Here is a 19,962-nt window from a genome sequence, read left to right on the forward strand (position 1 = left end):
CACCAGCGAAAGCAACATCTTCGCTGCTCTTCACACTTAGATCTCCGTCGCAGGACCGGAAATTGCTGACAGGTAAACCGAACAGGGCCAGGACCGCAACCGCTACGAGCAATGGCCGGCAACGTTTTCCAGAACCCACAACAACCCGCAGGCGCGAGGGCCACACCACTCGGCTCCGGAAGGCTGCAAAACGGCAAACTAGGTTGGCGCAGGAGCTCCCAACACCTTGCATCTGGCTGCGAGGCAGCTGACATACTTCAAACGGACAGGTAGTGGCTCTAGCTGGACATTCGGAGTTCCAATGGGAGGCGCTCCTGGCCTTTCGGGCAATCAGAATCGGGCAAACAACCCAGCCGCTTCCTCCTTCGCTCAAGCAACTGGCGCTTCGCAGTCGCAGCAGCCTTTGGACTTGTCGTAAGTGCCTTTCCTCTCAGCCATACCATCCCAGCCCAAGGTGCTCGGCTTGCGCCGCTCGCTCATCGGATGCGGAAAGAAAGGACGAGACTGGAAGCTGGCTGGGGTATCGTACGAATCGCGTTCGTTGCATGAGGGCTGACTCCATGGCGTAGTGATTTCCCGTCCCTGTCGAACAACGCTCCTCAGCAACAGCAGAATGTATCCTCACACGCCATATGGTCCAACACCCCCAGCCTACGGGGAAATCACGGCCGCGGTGCGGAGGTTAGTGTTTTGCAGACTTCCTTTGCCAGAGCACAATTCTCAAGATTCCATTACCATAAATCCGCGCATCCAAAAGCAGAATGGATGCCCGCTACCGAGTGACCTGCAAGATGTTCGTCAGTCGCGCTGACCGAACAGGGCCCGCAACCGCAGCATACACCAGTCCAACGCCCGCAAGGCCAAGGAAGCACGCCCCAGCCGCCCTCAGCCTCACAACCCACGCAACAACCGCTCTCCCAGCACCATCAGTCCCAAGCACTCGAAGAAGGCACCTCCCCATCACCGCAATTCGCGGCGGGCACTGAAGAATTCCGGTTCGGAAATCAAAGCAGCACAGGTCAGCAACAAGGCAACCTACAAGCGCTAAGTGGTAGTATAGACGAGTTTCCACCCTTAGGTGGCGGCCCGGGAGACATTGGTCTAGATCGACGAGCCGGACTGATGCAAAATAACATCTATGGAGGCAATACGAACGGCAATGGTTTCCCAGGAAGTCTCAACGGAGGAAGGAACAGCCTGGTTGGCCCGTTGGACGGCCAGCAGGACCGAACTGCACTCATCAGTGCAGGAGATCGCATGACTGCGCCTGTCGGGCTCAATCCAAGTTGTAGGTCAACCAGTGCCTTCGAGGGAAGCTTGTGTCTCTTGTGACTACTTACCATATTGCAGTGGCACGGTCATCCTTCCTGAACTCGCAAGATACAGATCGGAACGTAGGTCCACGACGTCTTGCTCAATCAAGTTGCAATGCACCAGTCTAATCCTCTCAGGGTTCTTCCGCATCGCAACACACCCTCGGCAATGCGCTTTCACACGTGCAGCGATCAGCACAGAGTGCGTTTCGTGCAGGCGGGATCAACGACCCACAACAGACCATCGTACACGGGCAACAACCACCACGGAGTGGCCTTTTTGGTGTGGATCCTATGGAATCGTCCCAGAGTCCCCAACAACGACCAGAACCGAAACGACTCGCACAGATGACCGATATCGAGCGTTTTGGAATTCAAGGACTGCTGGCCATGATCAATTCCGACCATCCGGATCACTCGCCACTTGCTCTTGGGCACGATCTGAACGCCCTAGGTCTTGATCTCCGTACCGAGTAAGCCACGCAGATGATAGGATCCCAAGGAGAGCTTGCTGATGCTTCTTTTAGCGATTTACCTATCTACCCGACCTTCGCAGGCCCCTTCGCAGAGCCGAACTCTCGTCCAATCATCCCCGATTTCACTCTTCCATCAGCCTACAAGGTCACGAACGTCCCACCGTTACGAGAAAAGATGATAAGCTTCTCCGATGACACACTATTCGCTATCTTCTACCAGTACCCACGAGACATTCTCCAGGAGGACGCCGCTGGCGAGCTGTGCGTGGCTAGATCGTATCACTGCGGAACTGTCGCTGACCATCTCCTAGCTTTGCACGAGAGTGGAGGTGGAATATCAAACTACGGCAATGGATGCGAAAGGACGAGCAATTCGGCAACACGCAGCGGATCTCGGAGAAGGAGGAACGAGCTTACTACATATTCTTTGACGTCAACAACTGGCGGAAGGAGCGGGTATGTGTTTCTTGTATCGGTTTTGGAAAATGCCGCCAGCTGATGATCGACGACAGAGAGAGATCCTACTGCACTACGACGACCTTGACATGAGACATCAGGATCTGCGACAAGGTCAGCATGCTGGACCGTCGTTGTCGTAATCGAATATAGTTATGCGGTAAGCTCTCAAGACCATGGCATTCATGAAGCCACTCACTGGACGGGTCTTCAGCCTTAGTGGCGTCTCTGCTGGAGTTGGTCCAGTTAAAGCCATGACCTGCAGCAATTGGGTAACACACAGGCTTGGAGAGGTGTAGCACTATACATGAGTCCAAGCTCTTACCCAACAATTTCAAAAACTGCTAGACAACTTCTGAAGTATGCCGTGAGAATCACCATCGAGTGAGCTCGTAAGTGTAAGGAGCATCACTTGTCGGCGAACCGACGTGTTTCGTATGAATGCTCACTTGGATCCTGCGTTGCCCATCTCTCGCGCGTCGCTCTTTCCTCCTCTTGCACCTAAGCAATAATAATTCGGTACTCTTCGGGCCAACCTCGCTAGTCCAGCACAGTATCTCGCAGCCTTCACTCTCTGCCCATCATCTTTCCACTCACAAACCTCGAAGTCTTGGCGTCATCGTTCCCGTCCTATGGGTACACCTTTCATTCTTCTCTCTTCCTATAACCTCTTCTGTATTTCCTACCAGCTCGACCGCGTGTTCGAGGCGCAAACCAATAAACGAAACTCCTCTCCTATCGCCGCTCCATGCAACCATCCGAACCGGATCACCTAGCGGCAAAGCCTACTTGCTACTTCGATTCTTGGGAATCCGCCGTAGACCCTAGCAGCGATGAGCGACCTTCCTCAGGACGAACCCTTCCACTGTATCCGTTCGATCCGTCCGACGTAAATCCGATTGACTCGACCTCTCCCATCGATCCGCTATCATCCAGCCCATTGCCGAGACCAGGACCGCATCATGACACCGGTTGGCATGAATGGTGCTGGGCCCCACAATGGGAGAAAACAGGCGGAGATCCAAGGTCAGGGCCGATGCAAGTGAGCCATAGACGGCTGCCGAATGAGGGTGTACCAACAGCCCACAGCAGCTCATTGCCTACTACACCCATTACACTACACACGAAGCGGCGACAGTCTAGTGGGGCTAAGGCGCTGCGCATGCTTGGTGTGCCTGAGCTGACGGCCGGGACCGTGGGGCCTCTAACTCCAGACTCTCCGCCAGTCCCAAGCGCTTCTATGCCCTCCACACCGGCACCTAATACGCAGCGGCGAAGGTCAGGTGATGTCAAGGCACTCCGTGTACTCGGCGGACCTGCGTGGCTGCCGGAAAGTATCCGTTCATTGACACCAGAAACCCTGTCCAGAACCTCCACCGCCAGTAGTCGTAAAAGGCAAGAAGGCGAAAACCCGGTGAACAAACAACAAGCAGCTAGAGACATCGGCATGGTTACATCGAAAGGGTCACAGACCAGCGCGAATTCATCCTCCACCGGCAAGAAATCCGTTGCTTCGTCGAAGAGCAGTATTGCGCGGATATTCTCTAGAGCTGTGCCTGACATGCGGCTCATAGAGCTGATCGGCAAGGGAATGAGTCCGCTGCTGAGGGGCTCACCGCAGAAGAGTCTCGCACAGCCGCCTAAAGACGAGCTGAGCAAGCAGGTTGATGACAAACCCCAGCCTGTTACGGTTGATAAAAGCATCGAGCAACATGACAAATCAATGCAGAGACCGGCTGTCAGGCCACAGCTGTCAGCCATGAAGTCGGAGAAAAGCAGCTCACGGAATCGCAGCAAGGAGAGGAAGCGGCCTGCAGCAGTATCGTGGTCGAGGCATAGCGAGCACCATATCACATCATCCAAAAAGCGCTCAACGCCCGCCCTATCTAGCTCTCGTTCAAGCCCTGGTCTTATCCACTCTTCAAGGCCGGCACTCAGTGCTGCAGACCACCATGGTTCACACAGCAGCACGCACAGCCACGCATCAACGCCACTCACCATCCTAGACATCCGCGGCTGCCCCGAGCAGTGCGACAGCGCTTCCATGCTCCCCACGCTCGCCCACAAGCGCTCACGGCCCGCCTATCTGCGTTCGCTCAGCAGCATGGACAAGCTGTTCCGGTCCCGTTCCGCACAGAAAAGCGAGAGCGGAGCCTCCGTGCTCTCGAGCCCTGGACCAATTCCCTCATCTCAATCGGTCACCCCGCTCGGAACGCCCACGTCGACCGCGTCTTCGCCTGTGTTGACACACACCAAACCGTACCACAAGCAGCGAAAGTCCTTCCTCCGCTGGCACTGGCTCGGCTTCGGTCCCGCGGCCTCCAGCCCCATGGATCTGAGAGCGCAGACACCAATCTCAACAGCCACGCCTCACAGCCAGCCAGGCGGAGGAGTAGCAACAGCGAAAGCGGCAGAATACTTCGATCCCACCGACCCAGCCGTCATACGCACCCTCTCGAAAGGCAAAGACAGCAAGAGCAAGCCTGGCGCCTCGAAAAGAGATAAGGCGGTCCGCCGCGTCGCAAGCGACGACGACTTCCCCCGCAAAGCCATGCGCAAAGCGACGACGCGGTACCATCCCCAGCGCGAAGCCGACGTGTACTCTCTCTCGAGCGACAAATCAAGACACAGTCCGCCCGCTGAAGCCGCGCAAACCGCGCCCGCGACAGCAGCGGCAGCACCAACGCACCCCATGATGCCAGTCACGGGCGCAAAATTCGCGCTCCCGCGCCAGCCCCCCCGTCAATCTGCCGACCCAGCGAGGGCCCCGGCGTTCTTGCCAGAGGCGCAGCGGGTTAGTACGCCGCCGCTACCGACAAGCCGGCCGGGCAGGCAGGGCAAGCTGACAGGCTTCTTCATGAGCTTCGCCGCGCCCGGCTCGGAGGACCCACTCACCACGCCTCCCGCACGGCTGGCGCTCAGGCCGCCGCTCTCTGCGCCTGCGGTCCCGTCGGCGCCCTCTACATCCGCACTCGCAGACGACGGAGCAGAGAAGGAGGGGAAGGAGATGGACTACTACCGCGTGCGCATGGAGCGCATCATGAATGCCTCCGAAGATGAGGATGCGAGTGAGGACGAGGAGGTGGAGGCGAGGGCGGGCTTCGATTGGAGCATCCCGGAGCATCTGCCCAACTCGCCGCTGTGTCCGCTTAGTCCGAAGTTTAGGGGCGGCGGGAGGGGCATCTGTGTGTATCATGGACGGGGGAGGGGGGTAAGCGGTTCCGGTCTGGGGTTCTGAGAAGGAGGGGGGTGAGGGAGTGTGGGGGCTGGCGTGACTATGTTGTTGTGCAAAGGTGTGCTTTCTGGATGCGCGTGATCGAAAGCGTGCGTTGGATTTGAGGCGTTGGAGAGGGTACTCGCTGGAGTTTTGGGTAAGGGGAGATGGGTTCCTCTACGTGTAGCAGCCATCAACAAACCTCGCATCAACATGTGCCGTCCGCAAGCTCCAAACTTTGAGGGAATCTCCGAGTTAGTGGCTCGAAACTCGTTGTCCTGCTTAGCAAGAGAAAGTGACATAAGGAGAGGTCCATTAACTAACAATATTGAGCATCCGATTGCCGTCGATCCTATACATCATTAAATTAGATCATAGGCAGTTTTGGAGCTTTTAGAAAGCACTAAGTCAAAGCAACCAAGACCCACTAGAAACTCAACCAATCTCCACAAAAGCAAAAACATGTGTAGAATAATCGTTGGTCCGCCCGACAAGGTATAGACGAGCGGATATTCTAGCCTCGTCTAAGGCCGCCCGTCCAAGAGGCTAAACCTCGTGCGCCCGTCCACAACTAGCCGATAGAGAAGAGCGGACGAGGTAAACTTTAATATAACTATTTTCTAGTAGTGGAGGCACAGTAAGAACTTATTCAAGTTAGATTATCTTATCTTCTCTTTCTACATGACTTTTAAGGCTGTAAGGCTCTCGACCTTTTACAGACTACCTATCTAGGCAAGCTGACCTTGTCCACCGTCCGTCGGCTCTTCTTAAGACCCTCGTCCCTATCCGCCCGTCTAATGGCCTTACCCTACCCTCGTCCGCCTGTCCTAGGGCTCCGACGAGGGCGGGCGGCCTAACGACCACCCTGATTATATATAGCAGTAGGTGTTTACTAGTAGCCACCCACCTACCGATGGGATATCTGCACGCGGTTGTAAGGTTTTTTTTTCATTCTAGCGGGTGAGCGTTGCCGCCCTATGCTCGCGCGAGCTGAGGTGCGTTCGGGTGAGTATGGGTGATCTCTCACTCTAGCCCACCTATGTCTTGGGGGGGAGCCTAAAAAGGCTCCCATATAGTGCACTATAACAGGCTTTCTATTTTGGTCTCTCTAAGGCCTCTAGTAACTAGCTGAGCGGGGCAGAGCCATCCGGATAAAGTACCAGATCTGGTTAATACCGGCCTCTGAGGACACGGAGGATTAAGCAAGCAGGGCGTAGATTCATGCGAGCATCCTCAGGTGCAGAACTAAAAGACGGGATTAGATAGAGTACTACGTCCTACGGGCTGACCGAGCGGCGCAGTTTCATGCGGAAGGCTTAGAGACCAGACAAGGAAGGAGCTTAATCGAACCATATTTGACCACGACTTGTCCATTCCAAAAATCGACGTACCTAGGTAGCACATGTCAACTGCGAGGGGGGCCTTCGTGGTGTCCCTAACTGCACCAAATGCATGCCAACCTAAGATAGGGAGGTGGTCTACCCGCCAGAGGTGCATATCAAGGCTGAGCTTGCCTAGGTAAGTGACACGAGGACGATATTCCGCCATGGTTCTATTTGAACGCCTAACACCTAGTCCGTAAGGCAAAAGGCATACGTCCGCGAAATGCCGCCGACTTATTGGCGGGGTCAGCTCCAGAGTCAGGCAAGCAATTGCGACGTACTCTTCTCAACCTTCTTGTCTTTCTGCTAGACAGCATTGGGAGGCTTCAACGCACAGTCAATACGGCACTCATTTTTCGCTGCTCCAGGTTATCAACATCCAGCTGTATACCTGTAGACTTCGAGAATTACTTCTCTTGGCTAAGGCGAGCGGCAATATCGCTCGACGTGTAACTCCCTCGGTCACAAGATGTCGTCGGTCGTTCTGTGCGAGTATTGCAAAGTTATCGCAGTTGCGTGCAGCAGTTCCAGCTCACAGACACAACCCATGCAGTGGATTAGGTATGGACGTCAAGACTGTTATCCGGAGCTTCCTGCCCTGGCCGCTTCAGCGTCTTCTGGCTGTCCGGTTTGCCGTGTGATGATTCACGAGATTCATCGCCTTGCGAAACCGCCGCAAATCCCTCCAGAGCCTAGGGTTATATCAATAGCCAAAGTGTGTCTCGTTCGGGAGAATCTTTATCATGATGGGATACCGGGTATTGAAAATGGGGTTTTCAGACTTATCGTTGATTTGTCGGCTCCGAGGATGGGCGGTTGGTCTGCCACCTTCGAAGTGTATGCTGATGAAGGTATCGCACTGATCTCGGGTGTAGAACCAACAAAGAATCAACAAAGATAACATCAGTCACAGACAGCGAGGCTGCCACACAAGGCAAGATCCGAAGACGAATTCCGAGCTGCGACCCTTTGTCCGCCCGGAATGTCCAGACTGTGAAGGGCCTAATCCGCGAATGCTATGAGCACCACAATGGGTGTCGTATAGACGGACTTAGAAGTCTACCTAAGAGGCTCCTAGACGTTGATACTGGTGATGAGTTCCAAACTCGATTGGTCGAGACTGTAAAGCTCTCACCAGCATCTCTGTATGCCGCTCTAAGTCATACTTGGGGCCAAATATTAGCATCCGGTTCCTTCCTAACAACGAATGTCAACAGTATCGAAGACAGGCTTCGAGCAATGCCATTGTCAACTATGCCGCAAAATTTTCAGGACGCTGTTAAGGTAGCACGCACCTTAGGGGTGCGGTATCTCTGGATAGATTCCTTGTGCGTAAGCTAGGACATGCGTCGAAGGTCTCAATAACCCTAACACACATAAGCAGATGCATTATCCAAGATAGTCAAACCGATTGGGCGGCTGAGGCATCAAGAATGGACCAAATTTACGCAAACGCATATATCACCATCGTCGCAACGTCAGCAGCATCTGCCAACGAAGGTTTTCTAACAAGACCACCGCTTCTATATCCACCAGTAAAAGTACCCTACCCTTCTACAGGCAACGAAAGCTCCCCTAGCTTCTTCTATCTCTGCGCGAGACTTGTGGGGCCTTTCCGTAATGATCGTAAGGAACTTATCGAAAGTACCATATGGAATAGCCGAGGTTGGACATTTCAAGAGCGTCTTCTGTCCAAGAGACTTCTCCACTTCACAAAATTGATGCTGCATTTCGAATGCCGAGTTCACGACTGGATGGAGGACAATCGACCAGAAGACAACGGACCACAAACCTTGTACAACAGCCACACAGTTCGGCCCGGGTCCGACGTTAGCGTTTTTGGGTACGTCCCGCGGAATACACTGTCAGAGAGAGAGCTGGGTTATCGATCATGGTACTGTCTTATACAGGATTATTCGGCCCGGAATCTCACTAAAGCTATGGACAAGTTGCCGGCTATGGCTGGTCTGGCTCGTGTAATGGCCAACTTAGTCCATGATCAGTACGTGGCAGGCCTTTGGAAGAACGATTTGATCCGTGGTTTATTCTGGAATATAGAGCCTTACCGCAACACCCAGAAGTCGAATGTTTATCGGGCGCCGAGTTGGTCTTGGGCACAGTTTGATGGCAGAATTACGTTCACCGGGGCCATGCCACTGCTAGGTAACATCCGCTACTGCTGTAACATCTTGGACGTAGAGGTGGAAGGAGTCGCAGGGGATCGAATGGGACTTTCAAGGTCTGGCTGGCTCAAGCTTAGGGGGAGGCTTGAGAGCGTCTCGGGTGTTGAAAGCGTTTATACTCAGGTTGCTCGGGATCCCCGTCCTCATCGAATTTTTAGTAATGCAGGTCTAGTTGGAGAGGGCCACCTTGACCAGGGTATTTCGATAATAGGCCCGGGGTTGTTCGCATTTCTGCTTCGAATTGACTTTGTCGAGGGTGAGGATCATTTGGTCCCAAGATGTCTCCTACTCAAAGCAACGGGGACAGACCTGAACGAGTATAGCCGAGTGGGCACGATGAGCATCGTCACCAAGGCAACAGAAGGGCGCTTGGATTTCTTCGATACAAGTACCGAGCATACTATAGTGGTCGTTTGAGGAAACCGAATACGTCAGATTAGAAGTCAGCGAACAATGCCTGAGTTTCTGCGAGCAGCAGGTATGACCTACTAGCCACATCAGTTCGACAAGTCTTGCACGAGAGAGTTAAAAAACGTGACCTGTGGCGAACACCCCCCTCATTTGTTCCTAGTGTCACTGTCAATCAGGGGTATGATGAGCCATCGTTCGTACAACATCAGGCGTCCAGTCAAGATTGCGCTGAAGCCATGGGGTGTTCTGCAACATGTGGCAAAGGACAAAACGCGTTTGACACCTAACAATCTGGTAGGAAACGATAGGGAGGCTTGACCGCATTCTCTCCCCGACGCTGCCCGCCTATGTTACATAACTCCTACTTCGAATCTCACAGCACGTCGGTACTACAGAGCCGTATAGATCAATAAAATTACGAATTATACCGTACGAATAAACGATACACCGCTGCTGCGCATTGAATAAATCTACACACACCGGCCCCGTTCACAAGAGCAACCGCGACTCCCCACGGTGCACTGCGGTTCGCAGCCCAGCGCGCCAACCGAATGCTTCAAGCTTGATGGTTCTACATATACAGTACGCTTAGCCTGCAATGAGGACTCAGAGCAGAAAGACTAACGTTATAGTCTGGATTGTCAGCTTCTAATCCTCTGCCTATCATCGATGCGAAAAGGCAGATCCCTTACTCCTGCCACAAACGCAACCTGAAGACCTGACGGCCACCCGCCGAACCTGGATCTATAACTACATGGCAATGGCTGATAGAAATCTAATCCAATATACTGCATGTGATCGGAGGGACAGCTGGATGGATATAGAGCTGAAACAGACCGTCAGGAATAGCACGTTGGCGCCTCGGAACCGGATATGTAGACGTAGGATTACAAGCACGTAAACGGGATTATATTGTACTGCTGCGCGTTGGACGCATCTTCACGCGTGTAAACGCGCTGCCGTGATTTTATGCGGTGCACTGCGGCTCGCGGCCCCGGCGGGTGGGCCCGTCTCCGAATGCCCTCCTCTGCTGTTGAACGTCGAGGAAAGTGCTGGAAGGCTAATAATTACAGAAGAAACTGAAACATACTAGAGAAAAGAAGAGAACTCCTTTAGCCTGCGATGAGAACCCAAAGCAGAAAAACTGTAACCTTAGTTGTTAGTTATTGCCGCCTCAAGGTCTCAAAAACCCTAACCCTAAGCGCTTTTGAGGTGCAATTTTCTTTCTACTTATATTACTAGTTTCTGCACGACAGCTGCGTTATGATAGACTAAGAGGCAGAGTAGCTAACAGTAATAGAGAGCCAAGAGGTTTAGAAGAAACTGTAGGGGTAGCTAAATACTTCTCTTTCTACGGATCTAGATAACCGGCAATATAGTAGTAGCTCCTTCAGCTTTAGGATTTATATTAGGCTCCATTTCTAAAACAACGCTTGGAAAGGAGCCAGAAGGGGTCTGTTATAGATAGTGGGTGAGGTAGTGGGTGATGCAGGCAATAGATAGATAAGTATAGGTAAGCAAGGGTGAGCACCACCTAGCTCACCCACTTAAAGCAGCACCCCACTATAAGAGGCAACAAAAACGGCCTTAGAGATATCCGATAGATATCTAGTCACTTGACTACTAATCTACCGATTCAAAGCCTACGTATGGCAAAGCGGACGAGATGCCCAGTACTCTTTGAACTATGGCCGTACGTGGTAGAAATAGCTCTTGTTACGATACACATCAGGCTCAGGTACGCGCAGCAGCTCCGTGGTGGCATTGCTCAACATTCGTTGTCGCGATGAGTTCCAAGTATCATCCCACGTCTTTGTACAGCAATTTCCAAAAATGACGGAGGCTTTCCCAATAGAATCACAACTCTCAGCGTGCCTCGGCGTATAAGTTTGACCGCCAACGACAACTCATCGCAGGTTTAGTGTTGAAGTCGATACGGTCCATGCGAAGTGCGACGACTCGGGGATGCCAACAGCGCTTGCAAACAGAGAGTCGAAGACACGAGCGTTCTCGACCAGATCCGTACCGAGGACGCGTCGCATAGTCTCCAAAGAAACACCTTGTCTGAGACCCTGTCACCGTACAGAACGAGTCGATCAACGCGTTTAGGTAGTTTGACCCCATCAAAGAATGCCGAAGGGAGGTTCAACAAATCCACATTTTCAGCCCCGAGGTCAGGGCTGTAAACTTGGCGTACATCACCAAAGCCGTCCCCCTCGTCGCAGAACAGTACGGCATTCAGGCCAGAGCGGCAGTAGTCGACGGAGCGAATAACCCGTTCAGGCCTATCTCTATCGTCGGACCAGCTTCCACGGTTGGCGACCACCGCGAACAGGCCCGCGTTAAGAGTTGGACTGGTCTGACGGAGACCGACAGCTACGATAGCTTTCTCAATCACGTTCACACTGGTGTGTTCTGCACTGGTATTTTGAGCAGGGATCCGGGATAATGACGTCGTCAAAGCAGAATGACGTCCCAGGGTACGCTTCGACTGAATATTCCAGGGCTTGGAGAAAAGAAACAATGCTGGCGCTATCTGGCGGCCTGGAGCAGAGATCGAGAGTAGCTTGCTGGAGAGGGGGCGGGAGTGCGTCGCATAGCGAGGTCTTCGGAGAGGATGGAGCCTCGTCGCGGCACATGAATGCCTTGTATTCGGGCCTTCCCTCGATCTGAGCTAGTTCTGCAATCGATCCATTTGCGAAGTAGACCGCTGCCGTGCTGGGGATGTGGTGAGAAGAATGCCACGGAACATCTAGGTACAAAATGCATACCCGTAATCAGAGGTGAGACTAAGGCCCATACCAGGAACTCTGAGCCGCTTTGGCGGTTGCTCTCGAGCTGGAATACACGGCAAGAGAAACAGGAGGCAGAGGAGCGGAATAAGGGAGCGGGTGGTTCGATGCGGCGTTGCGAAAGGATGAGTACTTCTATATCTGAGAATTGGGATAGCGGAGGGCTTAGGATGACGTTGGCATGCTGAGATTATAGGAAATACCTTGAAATTGTGTATGAGGGCTTAAAACGATTATTGCTGCCTTGAGTTGAATTTGGTGCCGTGTTTCAGCACGCGCAGTCCACGCCTCCCGCTTCTGTACCCAAGTTTGGAGTGTAAGTTGATTCAGAGCGTGACGAGCATGGGTCGCGTATCGCCAGTATCTCGAAGCCTGAGATTGCCTTGTGTTATGCGGTCGAGTAGCTGGCTAATCAAGTCCACTTTCAACTCTAGGCGACGCGTCGTGAGGAAGTGGACTATCGTTTACAAAAGACACAATCACCAAAAACCATGCATGAAAAAATGTTTTGGTGACAATCTTGGCCGAAGCCTTCTTCATCGCAGCAGCTTAATTGAGCCACTACGTAACGAGCGTGCGAACACAGTATACGCCACCGTGACCGAACCTCTATGTGATACGACAGCGCCAACAAGAGCAGCGTGCAAAGAACAAGGGGACAACTGCAGTCCCAAAACGCCATACCAATTACCCATCGCTGAACGCAGACTCAGAGAGCATCCTCAAAACGAAACCACCGGCCCATCACGCGATCTATGCAGCACCAGCACTAGCAATCGGCTGCTGCACCTTGGTGACCTGGTCGCCGGCCCTGACGATCCGGTTACCCGCATCGTCCTTGACATACTGGATATCCTTGTTCTCGCGCTGGGCCCTCTTCCAGATCTCGACCTCGCAGCCACCACGGATAACTCCGATGCGCATGGTGCTGAGCAAGTTGTGCGCGGCATTGCTGTGCATATAGACACCCCCGTTGAAGATGGCAGTGGCGTCCTTGCCGAGACCCGACTTGATCATGGCACGCCCGCCGGGGTGGTCCTTGATGAAGTCCGAGACATCGTGCACAACACCAGCCACGGCGATGAGGTCGCGGCCGTTCTTGGCCTGCTCGACATAGTCGTCCCACTCCATGACGGGGAGCTGGTCGAGCGGGACACCCCAGTCGAGCTGTGCGCGCTTCTGGTCGAGCTTCTTCTGCTGCTGCTGCACCTTGCCCTTCTGGATCTCGTTGTTGCGGAACTGCTTCAGGTCGTAGGCGAGGCCGAGCCACTTCCAAAGCACGATGCTCCACTTGGTCGGGTCGTACTGGTGCCACTCGATCGCGTTGCGGTAGTCGGACGGGAACTCGTGGTGGAAGTTGTGGTAGCCTTCGCCGAGGGTCACGAGCGCGGTGATGACGTGGTCGCGGGGGGAGTTGCGGTCGTCGAAGGGCTGGTCGCCGAGCCAGTGCGCGAGAGAGTTGACGCAGAAGGTGGCTTGCTGCACGAAGAAGATACGCAGGATGCCGGCGTAGATGAAGCCGCCCATCCAGTCACCCCACCCGAGGCCGGACACGAGGGTCGGGAAGATCAGGCCCATGAAGGCAACGACCGTGAGGTAGTGCTTGTGCTGCCAGACGACGACCTGGTCATCGTTGAGATCGGAGATGTCGGTGCGGCCGATGCGCTTCGGGTTCTGCTTCATGATCATCCAGCCTAAGTGCGAGTAGAGCAGGCCCTTGCGGACGCTGTAGGGGTCCTTCTCGGTGTCGGTGTAGCGGTGGTGGGCTCTGTGGTCCCGGGCCCACCATCTGATCGATCCCTCAACAGCGCCGCCGCCAACAGCAGCCAAGAAAATCTTGAGAGGTAGCGATGCCTTGTAGGACGTGTGTGCCCATAGTCTGTGGTAGCCAGCGGTGATGCCGAGACCGGTCGCGAAGTAGTAGGCAACGGCCCAGATGGCGGTCTTGAGTGTCAAGGGTGTCCAGAACGCGGCAATGCAACCCATGAGTGGGATTCCGCCGATGCTGATGACGTTAGTATGTAATTCTGTCCAGAAACTGTCCGAGTACTCACAGGAACACATTTAGCCAGTTGACGTGTTTGTGCCAGTTCTTCTTCGTTATCGGTGTATCGGTGATGTGTGGCTTGTTTGGCTTGTAATCGGGGTTTCGGTTGGGCTCCGAGGCCTTTGCTTGTGCGTTCGGCCTCTTGCTCATGTCGAGGTATGTGGGGTCGACGGCAGCCATGCCGCTGGTGGGCTGGTGCGAAGGCATGATGGTCGAGCTCTGAACGCGAGCTGACAATGAATGTAGAGGTATGTGATCAGGACGCTGGAGTGTCTTGACTAGGGTGAGGTGCGATGGACAAGAGCAGGAAGTGTCGAGCGACAGTGGTATATGTAGTGTAGTCGGAGTGACTGTAGGATTGTCCGAATGGGCAACCGAGAGGTGAATTAGGAAGGAGTGGCGTAGACACTTGTCGAATTCAATGTCTGAGGTGAAGCGGTGAAGAAAGGACAGGTAGAGAGAGACGTGGTGGGATATTAAATCAGTTTAGGCGGCGGTGGAAGGGGAGTTCATGGGGAGTGCGTGCTCAAGTCCCAACATTTTGACTCTGCTGGGCGACACCAGGGTCCATCCGCGGTCCATGACGCAGCCCAAGCTCACCAACCCCACCGCCCAATCATCGCCGCTTGGGTCCTGCAGCGCCCTTCGCTGCGAGAATCAACCGCCGTGCCTTTTCGTGCTCTCGTCTTTTGCTCGTGAAGGACTCCACTCTCAACTGACTGCTGGCTCAATCCTTTCTGATGCACCATGCCTGTCTGATTGTGCCTTTTTCGCGTCTCCCCACTGGGCGATGCACCTGTGGAGCTTCAATCGCGGCCAGCGGCCTTCACGGTCCAGAAGAAGAAGGCGACGGACGAGCAGAGAACGATGGCGACTGCCAGCCCTACGACAACCGCTATGAGCGGAACTTGACACACAACCGTCCTAGCAAGGCCTTCTGGAGAGCTTCCGACTTGGCGAGATCTGTCCTTCGCGTCAGTGCTCCCCCGCAAAGAACACCGCATCAGGCTTGAGGCATCATAATCTTCAAACCGTTGGGGCAAAGGGATCACCTCAGGCATCTTCCGGCTTCTGGAACATCGTGCTCACGTGCCTCGCGCTGGAGTCCGCTTCCGTTTGCCTCCGCACTCGCAGCCTCTGCCACTTGCAGTTTGACCTCGGTGTTCTCATCCAATGCTGTGCTCCACTCTTCGCATCGAGGGAATCCCAAGAGTGGGCTAGAGTGAAGCTCGCCGCACCTCACTTGTGCTTTGGGCCGCTGAGGCGCAGAAACCATCACTTCAGCCTGCCCTTGACCTTCCACGTCAACACGCTGCCGCCGCGCGTTTGTGCCACAGGAGCCTCGGCTTTTGTGCGAACTCCTTCATGTGCGCGGTCCAACGCCTTTCTTGGAGATGGGCGCGATAAGGCTGAAGACCACATGTCCGAATCAGTCATGCAGAGCTCCTCAACCCTTTTGAGTCTCGCCAGCATCACGCCTGTTTTTGTGTGTCGTTCGATTGTGGTGCTGTCTCGCCATGGCCAGCCATACTCCACGAGACCACTCTATGCAGATAAGATGTAGTTGCGAATATTCCATCAATCAGGGAGTACCTTGATTTTTCGGGTCTCGCGACGTCATGTCTTTTTCATATCAGGACGGCAACTGTGCTGGCGGCTTGGCCTTCACCGCGCTCGAGCCGTCACTCAACGTCAAACTGTCTATCTGCACTACACATGTGATAACCGCCTCTTGGCTCAGTAAATTGCCTGTCAAGTGGACGTCTTTCTCAAGTGCGTGACGGTTTCTGTTCCTCCTAGATATACTTTGACCAAGTACAGTGATATTACGCTGATATTCTTACTTGCTTGCAGCTTCCGACAGCTGGCCCGAAGCTTTGCTGTACACAGTCTAGGATAGACATGGCTTGATGGCCGAACACGCCGTGCCAGCTCCCCAACCTAAGGTAGGAGGTAGGAGGTAGGAGGTCACGCGAGTAACACAAATGCGCGGACTCCATACCCAGAAGCTGCCGCAAAACGAATCGAGAACTGGGTTAAACCGATTCCATATTACTTGCGCATGCGCTTAGATATAAAGGTTAAGGCAACAGTCCGCAAAGCCTTCAGATCGCTATGTCTAGAAGTATACCAATGATCGTTCAGGTGGTGATTCATTGGTTCGTAATCATGGAGTCCGGCGATTTGTGTCACTCGCATGGAGCATCAGAGCATTCGGGCTCTTGGATAAGTCCACATCTTCTTCTCTGGTAGAGTTCTATCATTGTTGGTTTACCTTTCGATTCACTTCTTTAGCCTGCAAGATGCTGAACTGACTTTACTATACAATGACGTCCTTGATATCGCTATTGACAGGTAGTAGGTGAAAGTGTCGACTACGCTCAAGCCACCAGCTAGGCTATAGGAGATGCCCAGCGGAAGAAGGTGTAAAGCTGTTTCTGTGATTCTATCTATACACTGGCTAGACGACGAAGGGCATACTCACGTGACTTTGTTCGCTCTCCGTGTGCAACGGACGGGCTATCACTATCCCAGCGATACCGAATTGAGCCACTGCTGTTTCAGGTGTGTTACCGAACGACACTCTCAGTGGCTCGGCATGCGGCGATAGGAATTATCTCCTGGAAGACGGGATATCTGCCGACATGAAGGTTACTGCCGATCTGAGGCTGGATAGTGGACTGCCCGCCGCAGTCCGCAGCCACGGATGGCGAGAGTTTTCAGGCTGGTGCAAGAGGCAATGAGGACTTCGGGGGAGACCGCGTCACGTTACTCGGAGCTGGCCAATCATGATCATCCAGGACCCCTTATCAGCGCCGCTCACTTAACCGTTTTACTCACCAGCACCGGTCCCACTTGGCAACCATCAGCTCGCCGGCGGACAGCGCGCGGGGTCCTCAAGCGACAGCGAAAGAAGCTGAAGCTGTTCGGCGGCTCCCATGAAGGCTGTCTCTGTATCGTTGCGCTCGACCTGGCTAGAGCATCGCCGGCGCCGGATGGCTGCCGTTGTCTTGCTCTCTAGCCTTGAATTGACCAAAATGTGTATCTCGGAGATCTTGCTGCGATATGAGGGCATTGATATAAAGTCCGCACGCTTATCCAGCCATGGAGTCCACAACAGCAGTCCCAGGAACCAACAACCAGGCGCGAGCACCCAGCTGCCATCAGCCACGCACCTCATCGGCCCACGACCGTCATCAATCTCTCGCCTGTCTACAGATCCGAGTCCCTTTGACGGCCAGTCGATCTCACCTGCACTGCAGCACGAGACCAATTGCTTGACAGCGGGGTTGCGCCGACTCGAGGATCTTCAGAAGCTACCCAATTTTTGCAGACCAGCTTGCAGACGCCTCCGCCAGACGTTGTATCTCAGCCAATCATCTTATCAGTCTTGGCTTTACTTTTGCGGGACTTATATCAGAACCCTGACGTGCCTGAGGAAGCTGGAGCGCGAGAGGTATATTTACTGCACAAAGTCGCAATTTGGCGCATGAAACCTTGAAACACCTTTGCCAGGTTCGACCAAACCCTCAAAAGTCAGCATTTCAGATTTACCACACCATGGACGGACCAGATCAGATTGGACCCGATACGCGGCCAAAGCAGAGCTGGGGAGACAGGGGCCGCCGCATTGCCAAAGCACTCACCACGAGGTAAGCTTTTGTCACTGGCGCAAGACCATGCTCCCGATTTGTTATGCTGGAATGCAAAACCCCTCGGCCACATAGCAGCAGCTAACAGTTTCAGGGATGGACTCATTGGGAATTACGACTATGCCTTTCTCTTCAAGCCGAATCTTCCATTCATGAAGAAAGAGCGCAGAGCAGCGCCGTTCTTCGGACTGCACGATAAGATGCCACTCTTTCTCGCCCTACTCCTCGGTTTCCAGCACGCGTTGTCCATGTTGGCGGGTGTTATTACACCTCCCATCATCCTTTCCGGCTCGGCTGGCGCAAATCTAGGCACAGACGTATCCCAGTACCTGGTGTCGACCTCCTTGATTGTCTGCGGTATCCTATCTTCCATCCAAATCACCCGGTTCCACATCTATAAGACCCCCTACTACGTCGGAACCGGCCTCATTAGCGTCGTCGGCACCTCCTTCGCAACAATTCCCGTCGCGACCGGTGCGCTCACCCAGATGTACCAAACAGGCTTCTGCCCCTCCGACGCAGACGGCAACCCTCTCCCCTGCCCGGACGGCTACGGCGCCATCCTCGGCACAGCCTGCTGCTGCGCCCTCTTCGAAGTCCTCATGTCCTTCACCTCCCCGAAGTACCTCAAGAAATTCTTTCCCCCGCTCGTCACCGGCCCCACCGTCATGCTGATCGGGATCAAGCTGATCGCATCCGGCTTCTCCAACTGGGCCGGCGGCAGCGGGAACTGTTCCGCACGCCCTGCAACGGGCATTTTCCGGCTGTGCCCGACCATCAACGCGCCACGCCCTCTCCCCTGGGGCAGCGCGGAGTTCATCGGCCTAGGCTTCCTCGTCTTCCTCACCATCATCCTGTGCGAGCGCTTCGGAAGCCCGATCATGAAATCGTGCGCTGTTGTCGTCGGGCTCCTCGTCGGCTGCATCGTCGCAGGCGCATGCGGCTACTTCGACGACACGGGCATCCGCAACGCGCGGCCTGTCAGCTTCATCTGGGTCGAGACGTTCCGGCTCTCTGTGTATGGCCCCATTGTTCTCCCGCTGCTGGCCGTCTACATCGTGCTGGCCATGGAGGCGATTGGGGATATCACGGCGACCTGCGATGTCTCGCGCCTCGAGGTCGACGGCGCGCTCTTCGACTCCCGCATCCAGGGCGGCGTCCTGGCGGACGGCCTGAACGGAATCTTCGCAGGCCTCGCGACTATCACGCCCATGAGCACATTCGCGCAGAACAACGGCGTTATTGCGCTGACGAGATGCGCGAACCGCAAGGCGGGGTATGCGTGCTGCTTTTGGCTCATCGTTATGGGCATCTTCTCGAAGTTCGCTGCGGCTCTTGTCGCGATTCCCAGCGCGGTGTTGGGCGGAATGACGACGTTTTTGTTCTCGGCTGTTGCTGTGTCCGGTATCCGCATCATCTCGACTGTGCCGTTTACAAGGCGTAATCGGTTCATCTTGACCGCGGGTTTGGCGATCGGGTATGGTGCCACTTTGGTCCCGACGTGAGTTTTTTCTTTCCCTTTCCCCTCTACCCCCTTTCCTCAGTCCCAGCTCTGCTCCCAAGGGGCAAGCGACAGCAGCTGACACGGCAACCCCACAGCTGGTTCTCCTACGCCTTCACCTACGAAGGCGACAACCGCGCCCTCCTCGGCTTCTTCAACGCCATCGAGCTGGTCATGGAGACCGGGTTCGCGGTGACGGCCTTCCTAACGCTTATCCTCAACCTTGTGCTTGAGGAGGAGGTCGCGGATGAGGAGACGCCCGAGCTCACGGCGAATGATGTCGACAATCCTAAGGATCGCGAGGAGTGGGATCGTATCAAGGGCAAGGAGGATCTGGAGCATAGGGCGAGTTCCAGCGAGGGGGAGATCGGGGTGCAGAAGGCGCAATAGAGGGTGCTTGTTGGAGTTTTTTTGGGGGGTGGGTGGGATTCAAAGGGGAGGATTTACGTTTGATAATGATGATGAGAGACGAGGTGATGTGTACGTTGGGTGGATGTTGGGTCGCACGATAGATCTTTCGCTACAAGATATCCC

The 19,962-nt window shown here is 54.4% G+C and overlaps 4 protein-coding genes across 4 annotated transcripts; 3 read left to right on the forward strand and 1 right to left on the reverse strand.

Annotated features, from left to right (window-relative positions):
• Positions 1-111: 111 nt before the first annotated feature.
• W97_07520 (uncharacterized protein) lies at positions 112-2,388 on the forward strand (the record flags this gene model as incomplete). The annotated part of the gene is made up of 8 exons (XM_007785389.1): positions 112-202; positions 270-414; positions 570-681; positions 835-1,269; positions 1,452-1,786; positions 1,841-2,050; positions 2,101-2,245; positions 2,302-2,388. 8 exons carry the CDS (start codon positions 112-114, stop codon positions 2,386-2,388), a joined length of 1,560 nt encoding a protein of 519 aa, XP_007783579.1.
• Positions 2,389-3,485: 1,097 nt separating this feature from the next.
• Positions 3,486-5,483, forward strand: W97_07521 (uncharacterized protein; the record flags this gene model as incomplete). Its single annotated transcript, XM_007785390.1, has 1 exon — positions 3,486-5,483. The coding sequence occupies one exon, from the start codon at positions 3,486-3,488 to the stop codon at positions 5,481-5,483; it is 1,998 nt and encodes a 665-aa protein (XP_007783580.1).
• A 7,497-nt stretch (positions 5,484-12,980) lies between these two features.
• W97_07522 (acyl-CoA desaturase) lies at positions 12,981-14,481 on the reverse strand (the record flags this gene model as incomplete). The annotated part of the gene is made up of 2 exons (XM_007785391.1): positions 12,981-14,232; positions 14,282-14,481. 2 exons carry the CDS (start codon positions 14,479-14,481, stop codon positions 12,981-12,983), a joined length of 1,452 nt encoding a protein of 483 aa, XP_007783581.1.
• A 3,354-nt stretch (positions 14,482-17,835) lies between these two features.
• Positions 17,836-19,818, forward strand: W97_07523 (purine permease; the record flags this gene model as incomplete). Its single annotated transcript, XM_007785392.1, has 3 exons — positions 17,836-17,927; positions 18,022-19,428; positions 19,527-19,818. 3 exons carry the CDS (start codon positions 17,836-17,838, stop codon positions 19,816-19,818), a joined length of 1,791 nt encoding a protein of 596 aa, XP_007783582.1.
• Between the last annotated feature and the right edge of the window lie 144 nt (positions 19,819-19,962).

This window comes from Coniosporium apollinis, assembly GCF_000281105.1.
Source record: "Coniosporium apollinis CBS 100218 chromosome Unknown supercont1.41, whole genome shotgun sequence".
In the NCBI taxonomy this organism is placed as follows: Eukaryota; Fungi; Ascomycota; class Dothideomycetes; genus Coniosporium; species Coniosporium apollinis.